This window comes from Megalops cyprinoides, chromosome 7, assembly GCF_013368585.1.
Source record: "Megalops cyprinoides isolate fMegCyp1 chromosome 7, fMegCyp1.pri, whole genome shotgun sequence".
Lineage (NCBI taxonomy): Eukaryota > Metazoa > Chordata > Actinopteri > Elopiformes > Megalopidae > Megalops > Megalops cyprinoides.
Genome location: NC_050589.1, coordinates 30,715,020 through 30,732,583, shown reverse-complemented (window position 1 = coordinate 30,732,583; position 17,564 = coordinate 30,715,020). Strand labels below are relative to the sequence as shown.

Below are 17,564 nucleotides of genomic sequence, written 5' to 3'. Positions count from 1 at the left end.
TCAATACTCCAAAGTAAAACTGACAGCTGTGAAATGGCTACGAGTGGCTTCAAGTTTACATCAGGAAGGAGTAAGAGAGACTAATGTTGCCTGTAAAACCCGTGAACCAGCTCAAAATAACTAACTTTTCTAAGACCGCTAATCTCCAAAACTCCAGGAGAACGATTAAGACCGTACATCATAACAAACCATACAAAAAAACACACACTTCCACACACAGAACCTGTAGACAATTACTTCGATGTTGTTTTACTGAAAGGAATGTAATTTCAACATTCTTGCCAATCAACAGATTTCATCATTGACCTAGATGTCCAGTACTGTTTAGTTTTTTTTTTTTCTTTTTTACATAAATACTCAGAGAAAACAAAAAATGATGAAAAATAAATAAACTGATACACATATAAATCCAGCCATACAAAGTAGTCGTGATTATGGAAAAAAATGACAAAACATTCCTCTATATCAAAATGAAATATTCATTAAAAAAAAAAAAAAAAAAAGTTCAAGATTTGCATTTTCTTAAAAGCACGGCGTTATTGTAGCTGCGGAGCAGATGTCCTGACGGCTCGTGCTGAACTGACACCTGAGACAGGTTCCAACAGTCCTTTTTCAGCATGAACGAAAAGGTTTACGCCCCTGACGAAATCTCACTTTCCCTGACAAGTGTGTTACTGACAGTCTTACTTGACCAACCGGTCGGAGGATATCTTATTGCTGTGGCAGACAGTTAAAGTTAATCAAATCACACTTGAAGGAGAAAGAGGTCAAAACACAAATAATAACCCCAGAGATATTTCAAGACACTGCATAGCAAAAGCAAATCCCCCCGCGCTGGTTGCGTAAACCCCGCGCACAGAATCGGATGTCTTATCATTGATACCTTCCTTCCCTAAAGACTGGAGCTGAGATTTTTTTTGGCACTTGAGTGAGTGACGCCCGCATCGATCTCGGCTGGTTTGGTCAGTGTTTTCAGGCTCCTCGTTACGGCGTTTGGCGCTCTGAAACGTGCGGCAGAGAGTCTCGGCACAGTGTTTTTAAACCGGAGAAGCAGGAGCAGGAGAGCGAGTGCCACTGTGCGAGTCTGCAGTCTCTTTGGCCCTCTGACAGCTGGAGGAGCGTCTTCCGCATCTTCAGCGAATGCAGGCAGCTGTGCAGGCTCAACGGGGAATTCACCGAGATGCGCGGCAGACATGCCGTCATGCGGCCGCCTGCGAGTTCTCCCTTTCGGTACTTGCTAAATAACACAGTAACTACTGTGGCTATACGCGATGGAGCTCAGACCCAGTCTTTTCCTGCGTGAATTCCTTGGGCCGTTAACGGTCAAGATTAATTGTTGAAAGCACTTCTTCCTCGCTCTACCTGTAACCCAACGGGCCATATTCAAGCCTGTTGGTCACCTGTGAAAACCTTGAATCGCCACATTATTGGCTTGTTGATATGGTACCCTTTGTAACTTCACACACGGAGCTCAGCCCTACGTTTGGCTGGCTGCAGCCTCCTGTGATCTGCAGCGTAACTTTCCTGAGCAGCAATCGACAAACTTAACTACACACAACAGACAGCTACTGCCCCCTACTCCCTTGTAATTTTTCGGCTAGGCACGTTACACTTTGAACTTCACATCCTCCCTGTGATCAGGCTTTAGCCACCACATCGGCATTTGCATCTATACACACGCACGCACGCGCACGCACGCGCACACACACACACACACACACACACACACACACACAGATGAATACATTTTAATAGCAATGCCAACACTATTGGAGTAGTGTTCTGAGATATATGCAGGTCACAGCTTATATCGGTGGGTTAAACCTTTCTGTCAGCGGAGGCCTTCGAAGTCGGGCGCACAGATGGCAGGGGCTGCGCGGCATCCTCGGCGTTCTTCGAACCTTGAGGGCGGGAAGACGGAAAGTATATGGATACATTTTCTTTTTAATACTGCCTACCCCCAGGGCACGCTAATCTGAAGCAATTTTCAACAAGCACAGGAGGTCAATCATGAAATTTACCATCGTCTGTCAATTACTGTTTTAAGCGCTCTTATCAGTGGGTCCGCAGCGTGCATTGCTCATAGGGCTGGGATTGTTTCTCCTTTGTAGCACGCTATTCGGGCAATGTTGATAGAGCAACGGCCTATTTCCTAGGAAAAGAGAGGAAACTGCTTAATTAAGTGTCACTAAGAGCATAAAGGAGCCCTTTCATTCAAGAGCAAGGAATGGCTGGTGGTGAGAGACCTCAGTCTCCTGAAACAACTCCTACAAAGAGGGGGACAAACGACAATTTCAACACATCAACATGTTCACCAGAAGCCCCTGCAAAGGACAATACCTTCCAAGATATGAATAACAGGTAGAGTGTGTCCTTAGCCTACACTTGTTTCCTTGTTTCATTATAGTGCCCCCCCCCCTCCCAATATGCCCAAATTAGCTCCTGCCCTCAGCGTTAAATGTCATTTTCTTTTCCCTGCGACGGGAGTCAGAGGGGAGATCGGACTTAAGGCCAAGCCAAGTGACAGGAGACAGGAGGCTGGGAGGACAGCCGGATCGGCTGTCTTTTGTAGGACAATAGGGCAGCTTTTTCAGGGTGGTGTCAGAGAGCTCCATCAAGGCGCTAGGGCCGCCTGGGAGAGAAAATCATGCTCCCGACACCACTGGGCCCAAAGCTCAGGGAACCTCACAGAAGGACCTTTACACAACCAGTGCATTCACACTGTGGCAACACAAGGCTTTACAGCCAAAAACCACTCACCTCCTCAAGCCCAGGAACCATTTAATGAGGCTCCCAGCTGGAATTCTCTGAGCATCCTACATTACATAAGGCATCTGTTATTATGTAGATTTTTTTATAAAATTGGAGAGTTGAGTGCCTGTGCATGAATGAAATGCGTGCATGGTGTGCCTGGATTTTCGTGGAATAATAAAAGCAAAAACTAGTTCGGCAGCAGGAAAAGGCTCAACAGAAGAGCGCTCACTCAAGGGCGTATGAATTCGTCCTTGGGATCAAATATCCTTTAGCCCACATTTCACATTAACACGAATCCTGCTTGCGGCCTGCATGGATTTTGCACCCCCGTAAAACATTAAAACGTCGTGCCAAAACGCCGCGTCCGATTTGGAAGACGGGGCTGCGAGATGGGTCACGCCGTGGGTCAGGCGGCAACGACGCGTCGGCAGGGACTGAGAGGCGGGAGCACCTGGAAGCCAAAACGCTGGCTGCGAAGGGGGCTGCGCTGCGAGCGCACACCTTTCAAAGCGGGGAATAAATAGGCATGGCAGGGGGGGTTTGTCCAGTCTGCCGGGGGACGGCGCGGGCGAACGGTGGGCACGGTGCCAGCTGGCACGGCACTCCCCCGGTCCTGGGAAGAAGCCCTTAGCCTTGTGCAAGCTGGGCTGCTGATTTGTACTACATGATGGCTTTATGATGTAGAATAATGTGCGCCAGGGGCAGGGATCACTAAAGCCATTCTGCCGGAGCCGGGATGAAAAGCCGCCGCGTTGAGAGGGAAGCGGATAGCTGAATGTGCTGAGCCTCTGCTTTTGCTGCGTCAGGCCCACGCGGTTGATCTCCGGTGAGGTAAAGCTGAGAAAAAGCCAAGGACTTTTACTGTAATCCTGCTATTAATGGTTGCCTGAGACTAGCGGCAACAACGCGGTCAGGAAAGCGGCATTCAAATGAAAGCGTTTACCTCAAAGGTACATTCAAGCTCAGGAAATCCTCCTATGCAACTTTCAGACCCTTGTGATGAGGAGCGTGACTTTGAGACGTCACGGGTTGAGTGAACCCTGGATTATCACAGACTGTTTATAGCTAAGTAGACTATGTCCTCTGCAGAGGTTCCTGGTTCAGATGAGGTCATAATGCAAGTTGTTGAACTGAGGGCTCTGAATTGACTTCTGTTCAATGAGACCAAGCGCAATATTCTGAATCCGATGCATACAAAGTCTGATAACTTCAGGATATCTTTTGGGAATCTGTGCTGTAATTACACCTAGAGGGCACAGGATGGCACTTTAAAAAGGGGAGTTTGTACCTGCTGGAGATGTGGAGATGGCCCCATGGCTGGAGCTGGCCATGGGTGCGTGGTACAGTGAGGCCAGGTCGCTGGGGCTGTAGGACCGCAGGATGCTGATCACGTTCCAGTCTGGGTCCACGCTATTCCCCGATGCCGAGGAGCTTGATTTAACAGAGGCCAGGGAGTGGGATACTTTGGAGGGGGGGCTTCCTTGAGAAAGGCCTCTCGTGTTTCTCCCTGCGGGCATCAGCCGGGTGTAGCCGTCTCCCATTCTCACTGCGTCGGCCTCAGGGGTCTCCATCTCTCGAGCCGGGGCCCCGCTGTACTTCAGCCTCTTGGCTGAGGGTTCGGCGAATTCGGCCTGCGCGCCCGGCAGGCTCCCGAACCGGCTGGACAGGGACGCCCTCGTGGCATCAGAGGGCCAGACGGCCCCGTTTTTGGGCGGCCGGACCCCCTGCCCCTGCCTCTCCCTGTCCAGGTTGCTCGGCTTGACGGACACGACGAAGCAGTCTCTCTTTTCGGCGGCGCCGGCATCCGCCTGCTGCTCGGGATACCTGTACGCCGGGGCCCGGGCCCCAATGCTGCTGGAGGGGCCGTCCAGCAGCTTGCGCTGGGTTTCGGACGGGGCGGCCCTTCGGGGCTCCGCCGCCACGGGCGTCCGTTTCAGCCCCTGGGAATTCTGGGAGGGCTGGGCCTTCTCAGCAGGCTTCTCGGGCTGGCGCACCGGGGACTTGGTCCGCCGGGGGTGCTTCCTGTAAAACGGCGGCAGCGGGCTGACGTCCTTCCCCTCCAGGGCAGGGGGGCAGCCCGTGTGCCGCTTCTGCTTGAGCGCGGCAATGGCGCTCCTCGTGATGTTCTTCTTGGCTGCGTCCGGCTTCTCTTTATGGACCAGTTTCTTGTGCATCAGCAGGACTTCTGGATAGAGCGTTTTATAGGTGCACAAAGGGCAGGCGTTGCTGATTAATGCACTCTTCGGCACTGAGGTAGCGGAGACGGACGAGGACAAGGACAAATTTAATGGCATCTCTGACGGTTCCTCCTTGATTTCTTGTCCCTCCATCTTCAGGGTGACCGGCACGGGGCACTTCTGTCGCACCTCGTCGGCCGCCGGCTTCCCTTGCTCGGGTTTCGTGGGGAAGCTCGGGGCTTCAGCTTTCACAGGTGGGCAGGGCGCGGTCCCCCCGCCGCCCGAGGACGCCTTCGCACTCTGCCTGCCGTCAGGGTTCCTGGCCGGGTCGTAGGACACTTTCTCCTTGGTGTCGCTGAGGGTGGGGGACATGGGCACCAGTTTGGAGAGGTCGATGTCGGGCTTGTCCTTGTGACGTCTGTCCAAGTGGTAGCGAAGTGAGGTTTTCTGAGCCGCAGCATAGTCACAGTACGCACACTTATACGGTTTTTCACCTGGAATGCAAACAGAATACGTGAGTGGAGGCAAGAATACTGAGACGACACTGATATTGTTTTTTTAAATAAGCTAAATAAGGATTTTTTAGAATGAAAATAATCAACCTAAAAAGTCAATATCAAAGTTCTACACAAAATAACTCCTTACAACCATGGGAACTTAAACACCAATTAACTTATCTGAAGTACTTCCAAATATAGTGTTTCGTTTACTTGTTACAAGCATATGCTCGGTAAAGGATTCCATGTTCTACAGTGCTGTAGATCAGGCATCAGCCTCAATCAAGCCCCATTTGGCATGATCATTTATGGCCCTGCAGGTCATGAGCCGGAAGGAACTCCCAGATCCACAGACCTGCAGCCCAAATGATTGACTCATTTGTGCTTGATGTTCCTGTTCTTCTGACCTATAACCGTCAATGTTACTGTACTCAAGATGGACTCAAAAGATCACTGTTCAAATGCCAATGCAACTGTTGTATGACTCTCAATACAGGTCCCAAATTATTCTCAGAGTACCGTTAAGATTTGAAAATCAAGGGAAAATAAAAGAATTTTTACATTTAAAATAAAAAAAATTACTTTAAATTTCTTTACAATTAGATGAACAGAGTAAATCACTAGAATGGCTGGTAAGGAAAGTCCACATTTTCTTTTTTTTTTTTTTTGTTTTGACCTGACTGCAAAGACAATGAAATCTTAGTGTAAGAACTACGGTTACAAGTGTATTTTTCCTGTTTGCCTCAAGCAGCAACTTGGTGATTAAAAGGCCTGATATTATTATAACATGAATACACCGATCATTATGCCTTGGCAGATACATGTTCTGGAATATAAGAACATTTCCTTCAGCATTTAAGATGTCTGTGCTGACTAGATGCACTTTAAACACCCACTGTGAGCAGTTTAAATTTGAATCACACACTGCATTAGAAGAACAAGCACTACTCTATCACACTTTCCATCATCAATCAACTTGTATTACAGAAAACATAATTATATATATATATATATATATATATATATATATGGGTACACTGGTTTGTTAAAAAAAGAATATACATATATATATATAAAATGCAAGCACCATCATAAAAGGTTATAACCAAGGTGAAAATGTGTAAATGACTTCTTTTAAAAGATACAGCTTACCTGTATGTGTTCTGAGATGAATGTTGAGGTAATAATTTGAACGGAAAGACTTCCCACAGTAACTGCACTCCTTTGAGGGGGCCAGAATCTTGAGCTTTGATTTATCAAAATAATCTTCACTTTTATCTGTTGGAAAATAAAGAAAGCAGTAGCATTAAAAAGTGCACCATCATGGTCATCAGGGCATAGACTGCAAAAACCAAACTAAATGAGGCCAAGATGTCATGCACATGAAATTTTTATATGTTCAGCTGGCAGCCAAGCTGCTGAAATTTTGGTCCAGTGCTTTGGGTTTAGTAGCTATCAGCAGTCAGACAGAAAAACAACGCTGCTCAAATTATGCTCAAATCCTAATAAACGGACAAGGCAAGTTCATTTGCTAGTCAAACATGGGGTGTGCAGTTAGTCCAAAATTTACCAGCAGAGGGCGCTGACACCTAGACAACTGAACAAGTATTGTAGTGGGCATGAGGCCTTCTTTTCACTGAGGTTAGTCCTTCTCAGCAGCCAAAACAAATTCCACACTTCATTTCCATGAAACAGAGTACATTCAACATATTTAGAAACTACCATATACATCAGATTTTGATTGATTTTAATATGCTGCAGCATCATACCTCATCATCAAACTTCTGCATTTCAAAAGTGTGTTGCAATATGCGATGTCTAAAGAGAAAGTTTAACAACTTTCTTTGTTGTTAACAACTTAACAACAAACATTCTAAAGGTTGGAGAGTAAGCAGCTTGTTTGGGAAAAATAAAACTGCCCTCATGTCATCTGATGAGACATTACACAACATGTGGGAAACATAAGTTATAGACAAGTTGAACATATTTTAACCCAGATGCAGATTTTTAAGTGTAGATTTTAACAGAAAACGAACAAACAAATCTCTCAAACTGTATATTCTATGGTACTACAGGGTGCCGTTACAGGGTTAATAAGGTAGTCAGTTTCCAAAATAAAAAAAGACTTTTTTCTTCAAATGCGGTTTGTGCTACAGGTAGTGGTTTATCACGTGATCAACTTTCACAATACTCGTATGAAAGCAGAATCATACACTCAACTAGAAATGAAGGCTTATGAATTCGCTTGTTCCGGAGTGTTTTGAGGGGGCTGCTGACATCATAAACACGGTCGCCAGCCCACCACCTGATGAACAGGAGACGGTTTATACCACACCCACATGAAAAGAGCGACAGGGTTAAAAAGATATCGGTGGAAATACTGCTCCACTTCCCTATGTCTGTGACATGTCTTCTTTGTTCAAGAGCAGCCACATTCTTGTACAAACAAGACATTCATTCAGCTCTACGGGGACCCAAAAACCCCTCCTATCCAGTTCCCATTCCATATGCCAGAGAAACAAGAAAAGCAATGCGTGCTCACTGGATACTGCAACTCTTACTGCATGCAGGGCCCAGTTATATTTTTAAACATGCAAACATACTCATACTTCATATATGAATAACATTTCTGCTTTATATTACCGAACTTTTTCGCAGTAAATACTGAAGTTAGCATTACTTCAGATTCATTAAGAACAAGACCTCTTTAGTATTTATGACAGTTAGAATGTGCAATTGGAGTTTTCAGATTCCTGTCATACTTTGCATACACGACATTGTGTCAACCGCTCCGATAAAGAGCCAGGGCTCTATAACGTGCAGATGTTTTCTGAGCGATTTGTCAGAGAGCTGGTGTCAGACTGTTCCCTAAAATGATAAACTGACTCAACAAAAGATTTTAGCTAAATAGAGCTACACATAGGGCCATTTTAATAAAACATTCAGCTGGCACACACTTTCATAAACAAACCAATACATCTCTGCCATTTTCTTTTAAAAATTAAGCTATTCATTTCAAGTGTCTTTGTCATACTGCAATGCAATTTATAAAAACTTTTTTTTTTTTTTAATAATCCAATTGTATTAAGCCACCTCAATGGCCAGGCTCTTCAGACACTCAGAACAGGCCTTTAACAGGACACAATCCCCCACGATGCAGAACAGATCATTCCCTTACTGTGGCCACACCTGACTGTGGGTTCTGATCAATCCTGATAATGCCAAGTACACAGCCACATGCATATTTATGGAATTTTGTGTATTGAATCAAACAGGAATATATAGAGAAGACTACTAATAACTATTTACATTTAAGTTTCCCCCCATAAGTCTTAAACCATAATCTGCTCATATTATTTCTAACTATTTGTATGATTATACACTATTTATATGATTATGCACAGAGTATTTCTGGTTATCATGTCAGTGAGCATGACTAAGGTAGACCTGTCATGTAAAGACTCAGAGAGGGGAATTCTGACAGTACACACTGTCAAAATGAGAAACACTTTTTTCATGCATTCAATCAAAACCTGCACATCTTGAAGTTGTTTGTTACGGTAAAATGGTCGAGCTGAGTGTTCCACTGGTTTCGATTCCTGAAATCGTGTACAGTATTTACCTGAATGAACGGTGTCTCCTGGCCCGCCCTCTTCTGACCCGTCTTCGGAGTACTCCTCGGCCCTGTCCAAAGCGCCGGCCTGCTTTCCGTCGATGGAGGCGGTGGGGCTCTCGGCGCCGCCCCGGTCCTTCTTGTGGACCCTGGAGTGCAGCACCAGCTGGTGGTAGGTCCGGAAGGTCTTGCCACAGTCCCTGCAGTGGGTGGGCTTCTCTTTGCTCATCAGGGACTTCTGGTCCACCTCGGGTGACGGGGTGTCCCCTCCGCCGTGCTTTGATTTCAGCTCGCTCCTGAGCCCCTCCCTGAGAGACTTGGCCCCCCGGCCCCCGGACCAGATCTCGCCCAGCTCCTCCTTGTCCGAGCACGAGTCCTCGTTGTCCGAGCTGGCGTCGGGACCCAGCTCCTTGGCCTGGCTGGGGCCGACGGCGATCTTGCCCTTGGTGGCCAGCTGCCAGGCCTGGTAGGTGTTGAAGGGGTCGAGCTGCGCGATCCACTTGGCCGACTTCTCAGGCTGCGCGGCCGTTTCCGAGGACAGGGAGCGCAGCTCGAAGAGCTGCAGGAAGGACTGCTGGGTGAGGGGGGCCTCAGCGGCGGGCTGGCTGTTGGCCGGCGGCTCCTCGTCTTCGTTCTCCTCCGACTCGCGGTTGTGCACTTTGCTGTGCTCGGCCAGAGTCTCTTTGCTGGGGAAGAAGAAGCCACACACCATGCACATCCTGTAGGGGGAGCTCACGGACGCGGGCGCCTGGTCCTGCACCACGTCGTTGATGGTGGCGGGCGTCTCCAGGTCCTGCTGGGCCTTGTTCCTGGAGCCCGCCTTGCCCACGTGCGTCCTCATGTGGTTCTTGAGGAACCAGGGCTCCTTGAAGCGCCGGCCGCAGACGCTGCAGCTGTAGGTGAAAGAGTCCTTGTGCTTCCTCATGTGGCCCTCCAGCTCGGCGGGGTCGTCCAGGGCCTGCCCGCACACCAGGCAGCTGACGCGCTCCTCCTTGTCGGCGGCGGGGGCGGCGGCGAGCGCGGCCCGGGCCCTCTCGCCCGGGCTGAGGAACTCGGCCTCCACGCGCAGCACGGCCGGCTCGTACAGCGTGGTGGGGTGCTGGGTCAGCACGTGCGGGCTCAGGTCCTCCTGCCGCTGGAAGGTCTTGTCGCAGAACATGCAGTCCAGCGGCAGGCTCCCCTCGGGCTGGCCCGGGGGCTTCTCCGCCAGGCTGCCGTGCGGGGTCATGCTGGAGCCGGTGCCCGGCATGCTGGCGCTGCTGCTGCTCAGGATGTCCTGGGCCAGCCCGTCAGGGCTCTCCATGTACGATATCAACGGGTGAGTGGGCATGTCTAACCAGAGTGCCAACAGCCAGCAGAAACAGTATATTTAAAGTGTATCACAGATCAGTCAGTAAGGGGTCAGCACACCAGGGGGGGATGAAAAATGGTTATTGGGATACAGAGAGGTACTGTTGAGAATGCTTTTGGTCTTCTCACAGCACTTTGGCATGTCCAGGTGTCCTTAAAAGCACGTTTATACTTCAGCCCTCCCGGCTTTCTGTACAACACTGTGCTTTGCCATGTTGGTATCCTGAAATTAAGGCTTGCCGATCGGGTGTGCCAGGGAAAGTACTCCGACGATCTCTTTCACGACACATTCAGCACTGTCAAGTCTTGACATGAAGCACCTGCAACAAAAAACGCCAAGCAAAAAAACATTAGGTGTCACCTCTCCTAATCAAACAGAAATGCATACTCCATGCAGAAAGCTCTATGCGTGAATTAGCTCAGAGTAACACCTCATTAGGGAAGGGAGAACTTCTGACACCCAGGATTCACTGCAGATCTTTTTTTGAAGACCAGTATCATAAAACACGCCCGCTGAAGTTTCATCCAAAAATGTTTCAGGTTACACAACACGCAACAGGAAATATATCTTCTGCCAGCATTTTACACAAGTATTTCCTCAATTTAAGCAGGTGGCAAGTTAGAACATTCAGTAATTTTGTGAAATAATTCCCAGCGTACAGGAGCCTTCCTGTTTTACCCTGTTGTCTGACATGTGTGAATTTGTACTTCAATCACTAGGCCTATGTTCCTCTGCGTGGAAAAACACTCTGCAGAATGGTACTATTTTTTCCACAGCGAAGAGGCAGAGACATAGCTATGTAAATCCGAGGAACTCCCTCTACCCACACAGGGGTGGGACGGTCTGAAACACACCAGATGAAAGAAATAGAGACACCAAAAAAATGGTGCCGCTTATAAAACATAGCTACATAAATGACATTCATTTAGTGGTGTGCACCAGTTATTGTAAAGACTGAACACCTCATGATGGGTGTAAAAAAAAAGTTTAAAATGTATGGGCCTTACAATATGGTATTTACTCAGTGTTATAACTCCTTAAATGGTACCATGCTGAGACACAGAGTCATGCAAGAGTGAATATTACTACTTCAGATACTAGTCAGTCAGCATGGCTAATATGACAAGAGAATGGCATCAATGACAAGAGAATAACCTTAAGGTTTTGTGTGGTTTCAACTGCTGCATTGTTCCAAGAGGTTCACCTTGACACACCCATTATTACTGCAAATCCTTCACATTCCAAAACGACATAAATACATTTCCATACAGTAAGCTGGAAGCTGAACTTGGCATTTAATATTTTCAAAACTCTGAACTTCTCTATACTACCTGCTCTGGTATTGCTGAAAATTGGAAACCTTTTTCTTCCTCTTGAGATGGGCCCACACAAATTCAACCAAGGACACCACCATGAGTACTTCAGACACCTAAGCTCCCAAACTCATGGCTGTGTCCTCATAGTGTCCACTCACTGCGCTTCATGTTAGATGAGTCTGATATATTTCTTTCCCTGTAATCTGATAATACTGCACTGTCTGTATATACTACAGCTCTTTGAGAGGCTCTGCTCAGCAGAAGCATGTGCCTCACTTTCATGACCATTAACAGGAAACCATGAAACAGCCCTAGTTGTCACCTCTACATCACACAAGGTGCTTTAAAAACAAAACCATTAAACAAGCCAAAAAAGTATATTTAGCAAGTGCCATTTAAAAATGGATACAAACCAAGAGGCACCTAATTCCAGAGGACCTCTGTGTGTCGTGTGTGTGTGTGTGTGTGTGTGTGTGTGTGTAGTGTGTGTGTGTGTGTGTGTGTGTGTGTGTACATGCATATCTACACGCATCTTAGAGTTCTAACGCTTCAGGTTATTGCCTTACTGAATATCAACAATTGTAAAGTAATGAGTAGAATGAAAGATACATAGAGAGGTATGTGCGCCATCATCCAGAATATTGGTCATTAGCTCCAAACCCTTTTTAGTAAGTCAGGAATATTTCACTACTGATCTATACATAACCATAACCATATAAAAAACAATATATTGTGTTGATTAAACTTCGTTAATTAGCAGCAACTAGCAAACTATAACTATCAGCTAAGCTTTGAGTGGGCTATGTAGCTGACCTTACATATCTAAGCAACTCACAAGGCACATGCAAAGTTAACTAGTTACATGGCTAATCAACACATGACACCATGCTGACAAAAATGTACATGTAATATTATGCAGACAAAGCACATCAAATGTACCCAACTTGCAACTGTTTGCTGGCAAAAGTTAACAAATGACTGCTTAGCCATTCTAAATGCACACCGCTTCCTCATGGTTTAAGACTAATTTCTGAGCATGTATCCAGCTATTATCCATGGGGACAGATGCCAAAAAAAAAAAATGCACAAAAGGAAGTTGGACCGTTTTAAACCACACGCATCATTCTTAACAACCCTTAAGCACACTGAAATCAATGGATTGACCAACATGGAGGACAAGTAGTTCCTCTGAACTACTGAAGACCCCATGTTCTTCTACACTGTGAGGGGCAGAGGCTATTTATAGTATGACCTTACAATTAACCAAGAAACTTAGTGCATGCAACTAATAACCTCACAAACATCACTTTACAACAAGATAAACAGCCACTTATCTTTGCATTGAGCAGCAGGCATAAAAATAAAATATACATTCACCTGAAGCCAAACAAAGAAAAGCAGTCCACAGATGGTTATTTTGATTGAACTGCTCCACTTCACTATGGAAGTACCCAAAAGCTTGTAAATTCACTGTAAACTGAGCACTTCAGTGTGGGAAACCACCACTAATAAGGACACATAGTAGAACTCCACAAAAGCTGGCAAACCTATAGTACATGCAATTTCTACAGTTGACATTTCTCAATACAATCTTCAAAAGGAAACTGCTTTGAATATGGAGCACACACCATGAGATCAACTGCGTACAAACACAGGAAAAAGGTTTCTTCAAACAGACCTACAGTGCCTTTGGGTAAAAGGTGTCTCCTCATGAAACTGAACATTACTCTTCTAGGGACAGTCTTTTAGTTTTAAACATGTCAAAGATAAGGGGGGCACATTCCCATTTGAACAGTACTTCCCCTTCTGCCAGCTTCAAGAAGAACCTAAGTAACTGTGGATAGAATGAGAGAAAAAAAAAAAGGAAAGTGAAACAGATAAAATCTAGTGCAGTTCCATTTTTGTCTCCTGCCTCACTCCCCTCTAGTAGACACCAACACTTTGACAAGATGATTTTTAATATAGGCCTGCCAAGTGTTCCCCATTTCCTCTATGTGTGAAGACACACTTCCTCATGCTGACTGACAGTGCACCACATGGAATGCCGAGGTAATGTGTTCTTCAACAATACTTTTACAACTACTTCAGTCTGCAATATACTGCAAGTCTGGCAAGGTAATGGGAGGAAATACCCAATTTTTATTTCATTATAATCAGGTAGTCAACACAATATCATGCATTTTGAAAATATGTGTTCAGCTTACAAAAACAAATTCACATAAACATGTTAAGATAAAAACACTTAAAAGTGCCTCATGGTATAAAGGCATCACCTATTAATAATATTATAACTCATCAGTATCACAAAATAACACCAGCAATAACGCCACTGAAACACATTCATTCATTAGGCACATTTATTAAAGTATGTGCATTATCGGATAGTATTACCAGTAAGCACTCAATATAAAAGCATTAAAACCATACTAATTGTTTAGTACATGTTGGGTCCTTTGTAAAGTGTCTAACAGTTGATCAAGTATAACAAGTTACATGGCCTAAGCTAACTCTGGCTGCTCTGAATATGGCAATAAGCCAACACCCTTCAGGCCCAAACCTCATCGCCTATCCCATCTTCTCCAAAGAATTAACGTTAGGGGTTCCTGATCAGTGCCCTGCCTATTCTCGTAAGGATGTGCAGCTTGCGAACAATTAGAATAACTTCAAATAATACAGGTAGCTACATCTGGAAAACTACGAGTACCAGTATATAAACCGCTAACGTTATCCAATATGAATTTGTATGAATCCGTTGTAAACTTAAAAAAAAACATACGCGTCGCTCATTCTGATCCCTACTTAGTAATCTGACCACATGGTCACACGGTTAATGTTAAACGTACGTTGAAAATGTTATTCACCTGTGGAATCCGCCATAGGCACAGCTACAATACAAGTCACTTACATCTGCATGGCAAAAAAACAGGGAATAATTGTAAGTCGTTCGTTCTCGCAGGGAGCAGGTCTAGAGGCCAGCTGTTGCTTCCCTCACTTCGCCAGTTCTTTTGTTGCAAGGCTCCCCGTGAATCACTTGGGACTCATACAAAAGACCCAGCACTTTATATTCTAGAAACACCATCGCTTTCGAAGTTCACACAATGTGAGAATACGTTGCTAGCTAAAAAGAAAAAAAATCGTTATGCCCTCAAATACACCAAGCCACTGACTTCACAAACAACTACACCAATCAATAGCTAGCTAGTTATCGAGGTAAAACCGGTTACGCGTTGAGCGATCTAAAATTAGGGGGGGAAGCACGCTGAAGATTTAGCGGAGGTATATTCATTTCCGAAAAACTTTGGAAGTTCGGCACACGTCCTCAAACAAACGTAAAATGTTGTATAATAGCAAATAGTCACATATTGTCTGCATGTTCCAACAATTGACGATATTAGCTAGCTAGCCAATAAGTTAACCAGCTAGCAGTAACAAGTTCGTAAACTTAGAAACAAACAACCGCACCCTTCAATTATATAGCGGAACTAATGCAGGAGTGCATCAATCATATCGCATTATGAAATAACCACGACATAGTAGAAATCAAACCTGTTATTCTTGATGGAGCTAACTAGTTAGCTAGCTAGCCTGCTCCCGTATGAGCGCGTCCCGACAGTGCGGCTGATGGCGTGGGGGGTTTTGCGTAGACCATTGTCATGTTATTCATAGTGGATACCTAGCAGACACCCACCAACCAGCAGCATCTGATTCATTACACATCAAGTCACTGCCTGCTAGTTGCAATTATTCCTCTCATTTTACTCGTGTCCTTATAAAAAAAAAAAACACCAGGCAACAAGCGCCCTCTTACTGTACCGTGTGTTGCCAAGACATTTTATTATAATTCTTTACCTTCCTCGCTAGCGAAGTATTTTAAGGATTGACTGAAAATCGCCCATAGGTCCACATTGGGTTTCTAGCTAATTGGAAAGAAAACTTTCTTTTCTGCCTCGAAACATGCTACCTAATCTGCAAGCTAGTGGGCAAAACAGTTAGAGCGTGAATCTGGTAGCATTTCCTGACACGTGTGTAACTAACATTCGTGTAGCAGACTGCATGCTTTATCACTGGCTAACTCACTAGGCAGCTGTCTCTTCAATATCCAGTTATCTTGCTATCAATATTGAATGCGTATGTCTTTGGCTGAAAAAGTGTGCACGTTATCTTATCGTTTCACCATTCACATGTTAAGTTAGGTAGTACTTTTAAAACCATTAATTAGAGCCATAATTCATAAGTGGCCAACTATAGTTATTTTACTGTAAACTGAATTGGCCATGTTGCGCGACATTGTTTCAGCAAAATAAATGCCGTTTTGTGGAGGCTTGCACAGAACATACAAGCTAACGACTGTCAGAAAACTATTACCCACCTATACTTGGTGCAGAGGCTGTGACTGAATCTCGACTTAAAACGAAATCATTCTCCAAATATGCATGCATGACGAGACAAAAGCAATTCATCAGATCAATAGCCTGTCTGATTTGGTATAGCTAACTTAGCTCGATAGCTAACATTAGCGGTTGTTGAATAACCTGACATAAAACATGTTAGCTACCTAAGTAATCACTTAAACTATAATGTTAGCTTATAGTTCACTTACTTGGCACTTACTTAAACAAAAAACTATCTACTAATGCCAACATAGTTAGCTGGCTCTACCTATCCAGTTAACTTGTTGATAAACTAACGTCAGCTAAGACGCAGATAAACCAAAGCTACCATAACTAGTCTCGTCTAACTAGTAGGCAAAGTTAAAAGCAACTTTAGCCAGTTAGTCAGCTCTCTACAATTTTTATGCATCAGTACACTTCAACAACAACTACAAAACGTTTAGATAATTAGCCATCATTTTATTAATCAACCTGGAAAACTACTTTAAACACATGAAACTATAATAATGTAGTATTAGCTAACTCTATATTAGTTTTATAGATAATTACTACTGTTTCCATTCATTCCAAATACAGAAAGTCGTTGCAAGTTTTTAGATTTAGTACAAATAACTGTCAGAAAAGTAGTCTCATTTCTTATTTATGAAACAGGGCTCATTTTCACTTTTATAATACTTACTAGCTAGCTAGCAGTCTTCTTGTTTTAAGAGGTGAGATAAAGGCGAGGGGAAGCTAGCTATCTGACCAAGTATTTCCTGCTTTGACTTTAACTTATGTGCTTGGAGTAGCTAGTCAGCGTTATTGTACAAACTGCCCAGGTCCTTGCAAAATTGTTTGCGAGTCTCTAAAATGCATAATGGAATAGAATTATCGTTAGGTAGCTAGCGATTAACTAACGACGTTATCAATATCAGTGACTGACTAACGCTATACGTTACACTAACTTAGCTCGCTATAAAAGAAGAACTCACCAATACCCACCAGGTTATTCTCAAACTCGCCAGGATCTGTCTAAATTGACAGGGTGTTTTGTTTCTTTAGTCTGCTAAGTGGAATGTGTATAGCCTGCTTTCCATTTCCTCAGTAGTTTAGGCGATTTGGAGTTGGCCGGCTTGCTTAACTTGATTACCTATTATCTCTGTTTGTAAATCTCACTACTATGCAGCTGTTGCACTCCGAGGCGCGCGCGCTGTACCACAACGTTTCTGTGGACGTCACGGCGCGTGCACATGCAGCGCAGCCAGGGGGGGTGATCACGTGGCTTTAACTTTTTAATTTGCCGGCCTTCGAGCGCTCCGCGATTCCTCCTTCCGTTGAACGTTCGGGGTGTAGCTTGGAGTGACAGGAGATGATGGGGAATTATTGTTTAAAAGTGTGTGTTGAATACTGCGTGTTACTGTCTGTTAAATAGTGTGTTATATAAATAATACGTGTCATTGTCATGGTGAAGTATGTTGCAATATTA

General features: G+C 44.9%; 1 protein-coding gene across 4 annotated transcripts; it reads right to left on the bottom strand.

Annotated features, from left to right (window-relative positions):
* Positions 1–537: 537 nt before the first annotated feature.
* On the bottom strand, positions 538–17,286 carry znf217 (zinc finger protein 217). Of its 4 annotated transcripts, none has more exons than XM_036534421.1 (6): positions 17,081–17,286; positions 9,051–10,711; positions 6,581–6,706; positions 4,043–5,425; positions 2,022–2,152; positions 1,836–1,901 (listed from the first exon to the last, which is right to left on the bottom strand). In XM_036534421.1, the coding sequence occupies exons 2-5, from the start codon at positions 10,369–10,371 to the stop codon at positions 2,043–2,045; spliced, it is 2,940 nt and encodes a 979-aa protein (XP_036390314.1). In that variant the 5' UTR covers positions 10,372–10,711; positions 17,081–17,286; the 3' UTR covers positions 1,836–1,901; positions 2,022–2,042. The 4 variants fall into 4 exon arrangements, with proteins under 4 accessions (XP_036390319.1, XP_036390314.1, XP_036390316.1 ...); XM_036534423.1 differs by lacking the exon at positions 17,081–17,286 and adding an exon at positions 15,558–15,571; XM_036534422.1 differs by lacking the exon at positions 17,081–17,286 and adding an exon at positions 15,255–15,327.
* Positions 17,287–17,564: the final 278 nt, after the last annotated feature.

What these genes read in the sequence shown, in the direction of transcription:
- znf217 (XM_036534421.1), bottom strand. Translation starts at nt 10,371, where the DNA reads ATGCCCACTCACCCGTTGATATCGTACATGGAGAGCCCTGACGGGCTG. An exon ending in TCATCTCAGAACACATACAG is followed by an intron (nt 5,426 to 6,580) that starts GTAAGCTGTATC and finishes TTTGCATTCCAG; the next exon opens with GTGAAAAACCGTATAAGTGT. An exon ending in CATCTCCACATCTCCAGCAG is followed by an intron (nt 2,153 to 4,042) that starts GTACAAACTCCC and finishes CTCTTTTCCTAG; the next exon opens with GAAATAGGCCGTTGCTCTAT.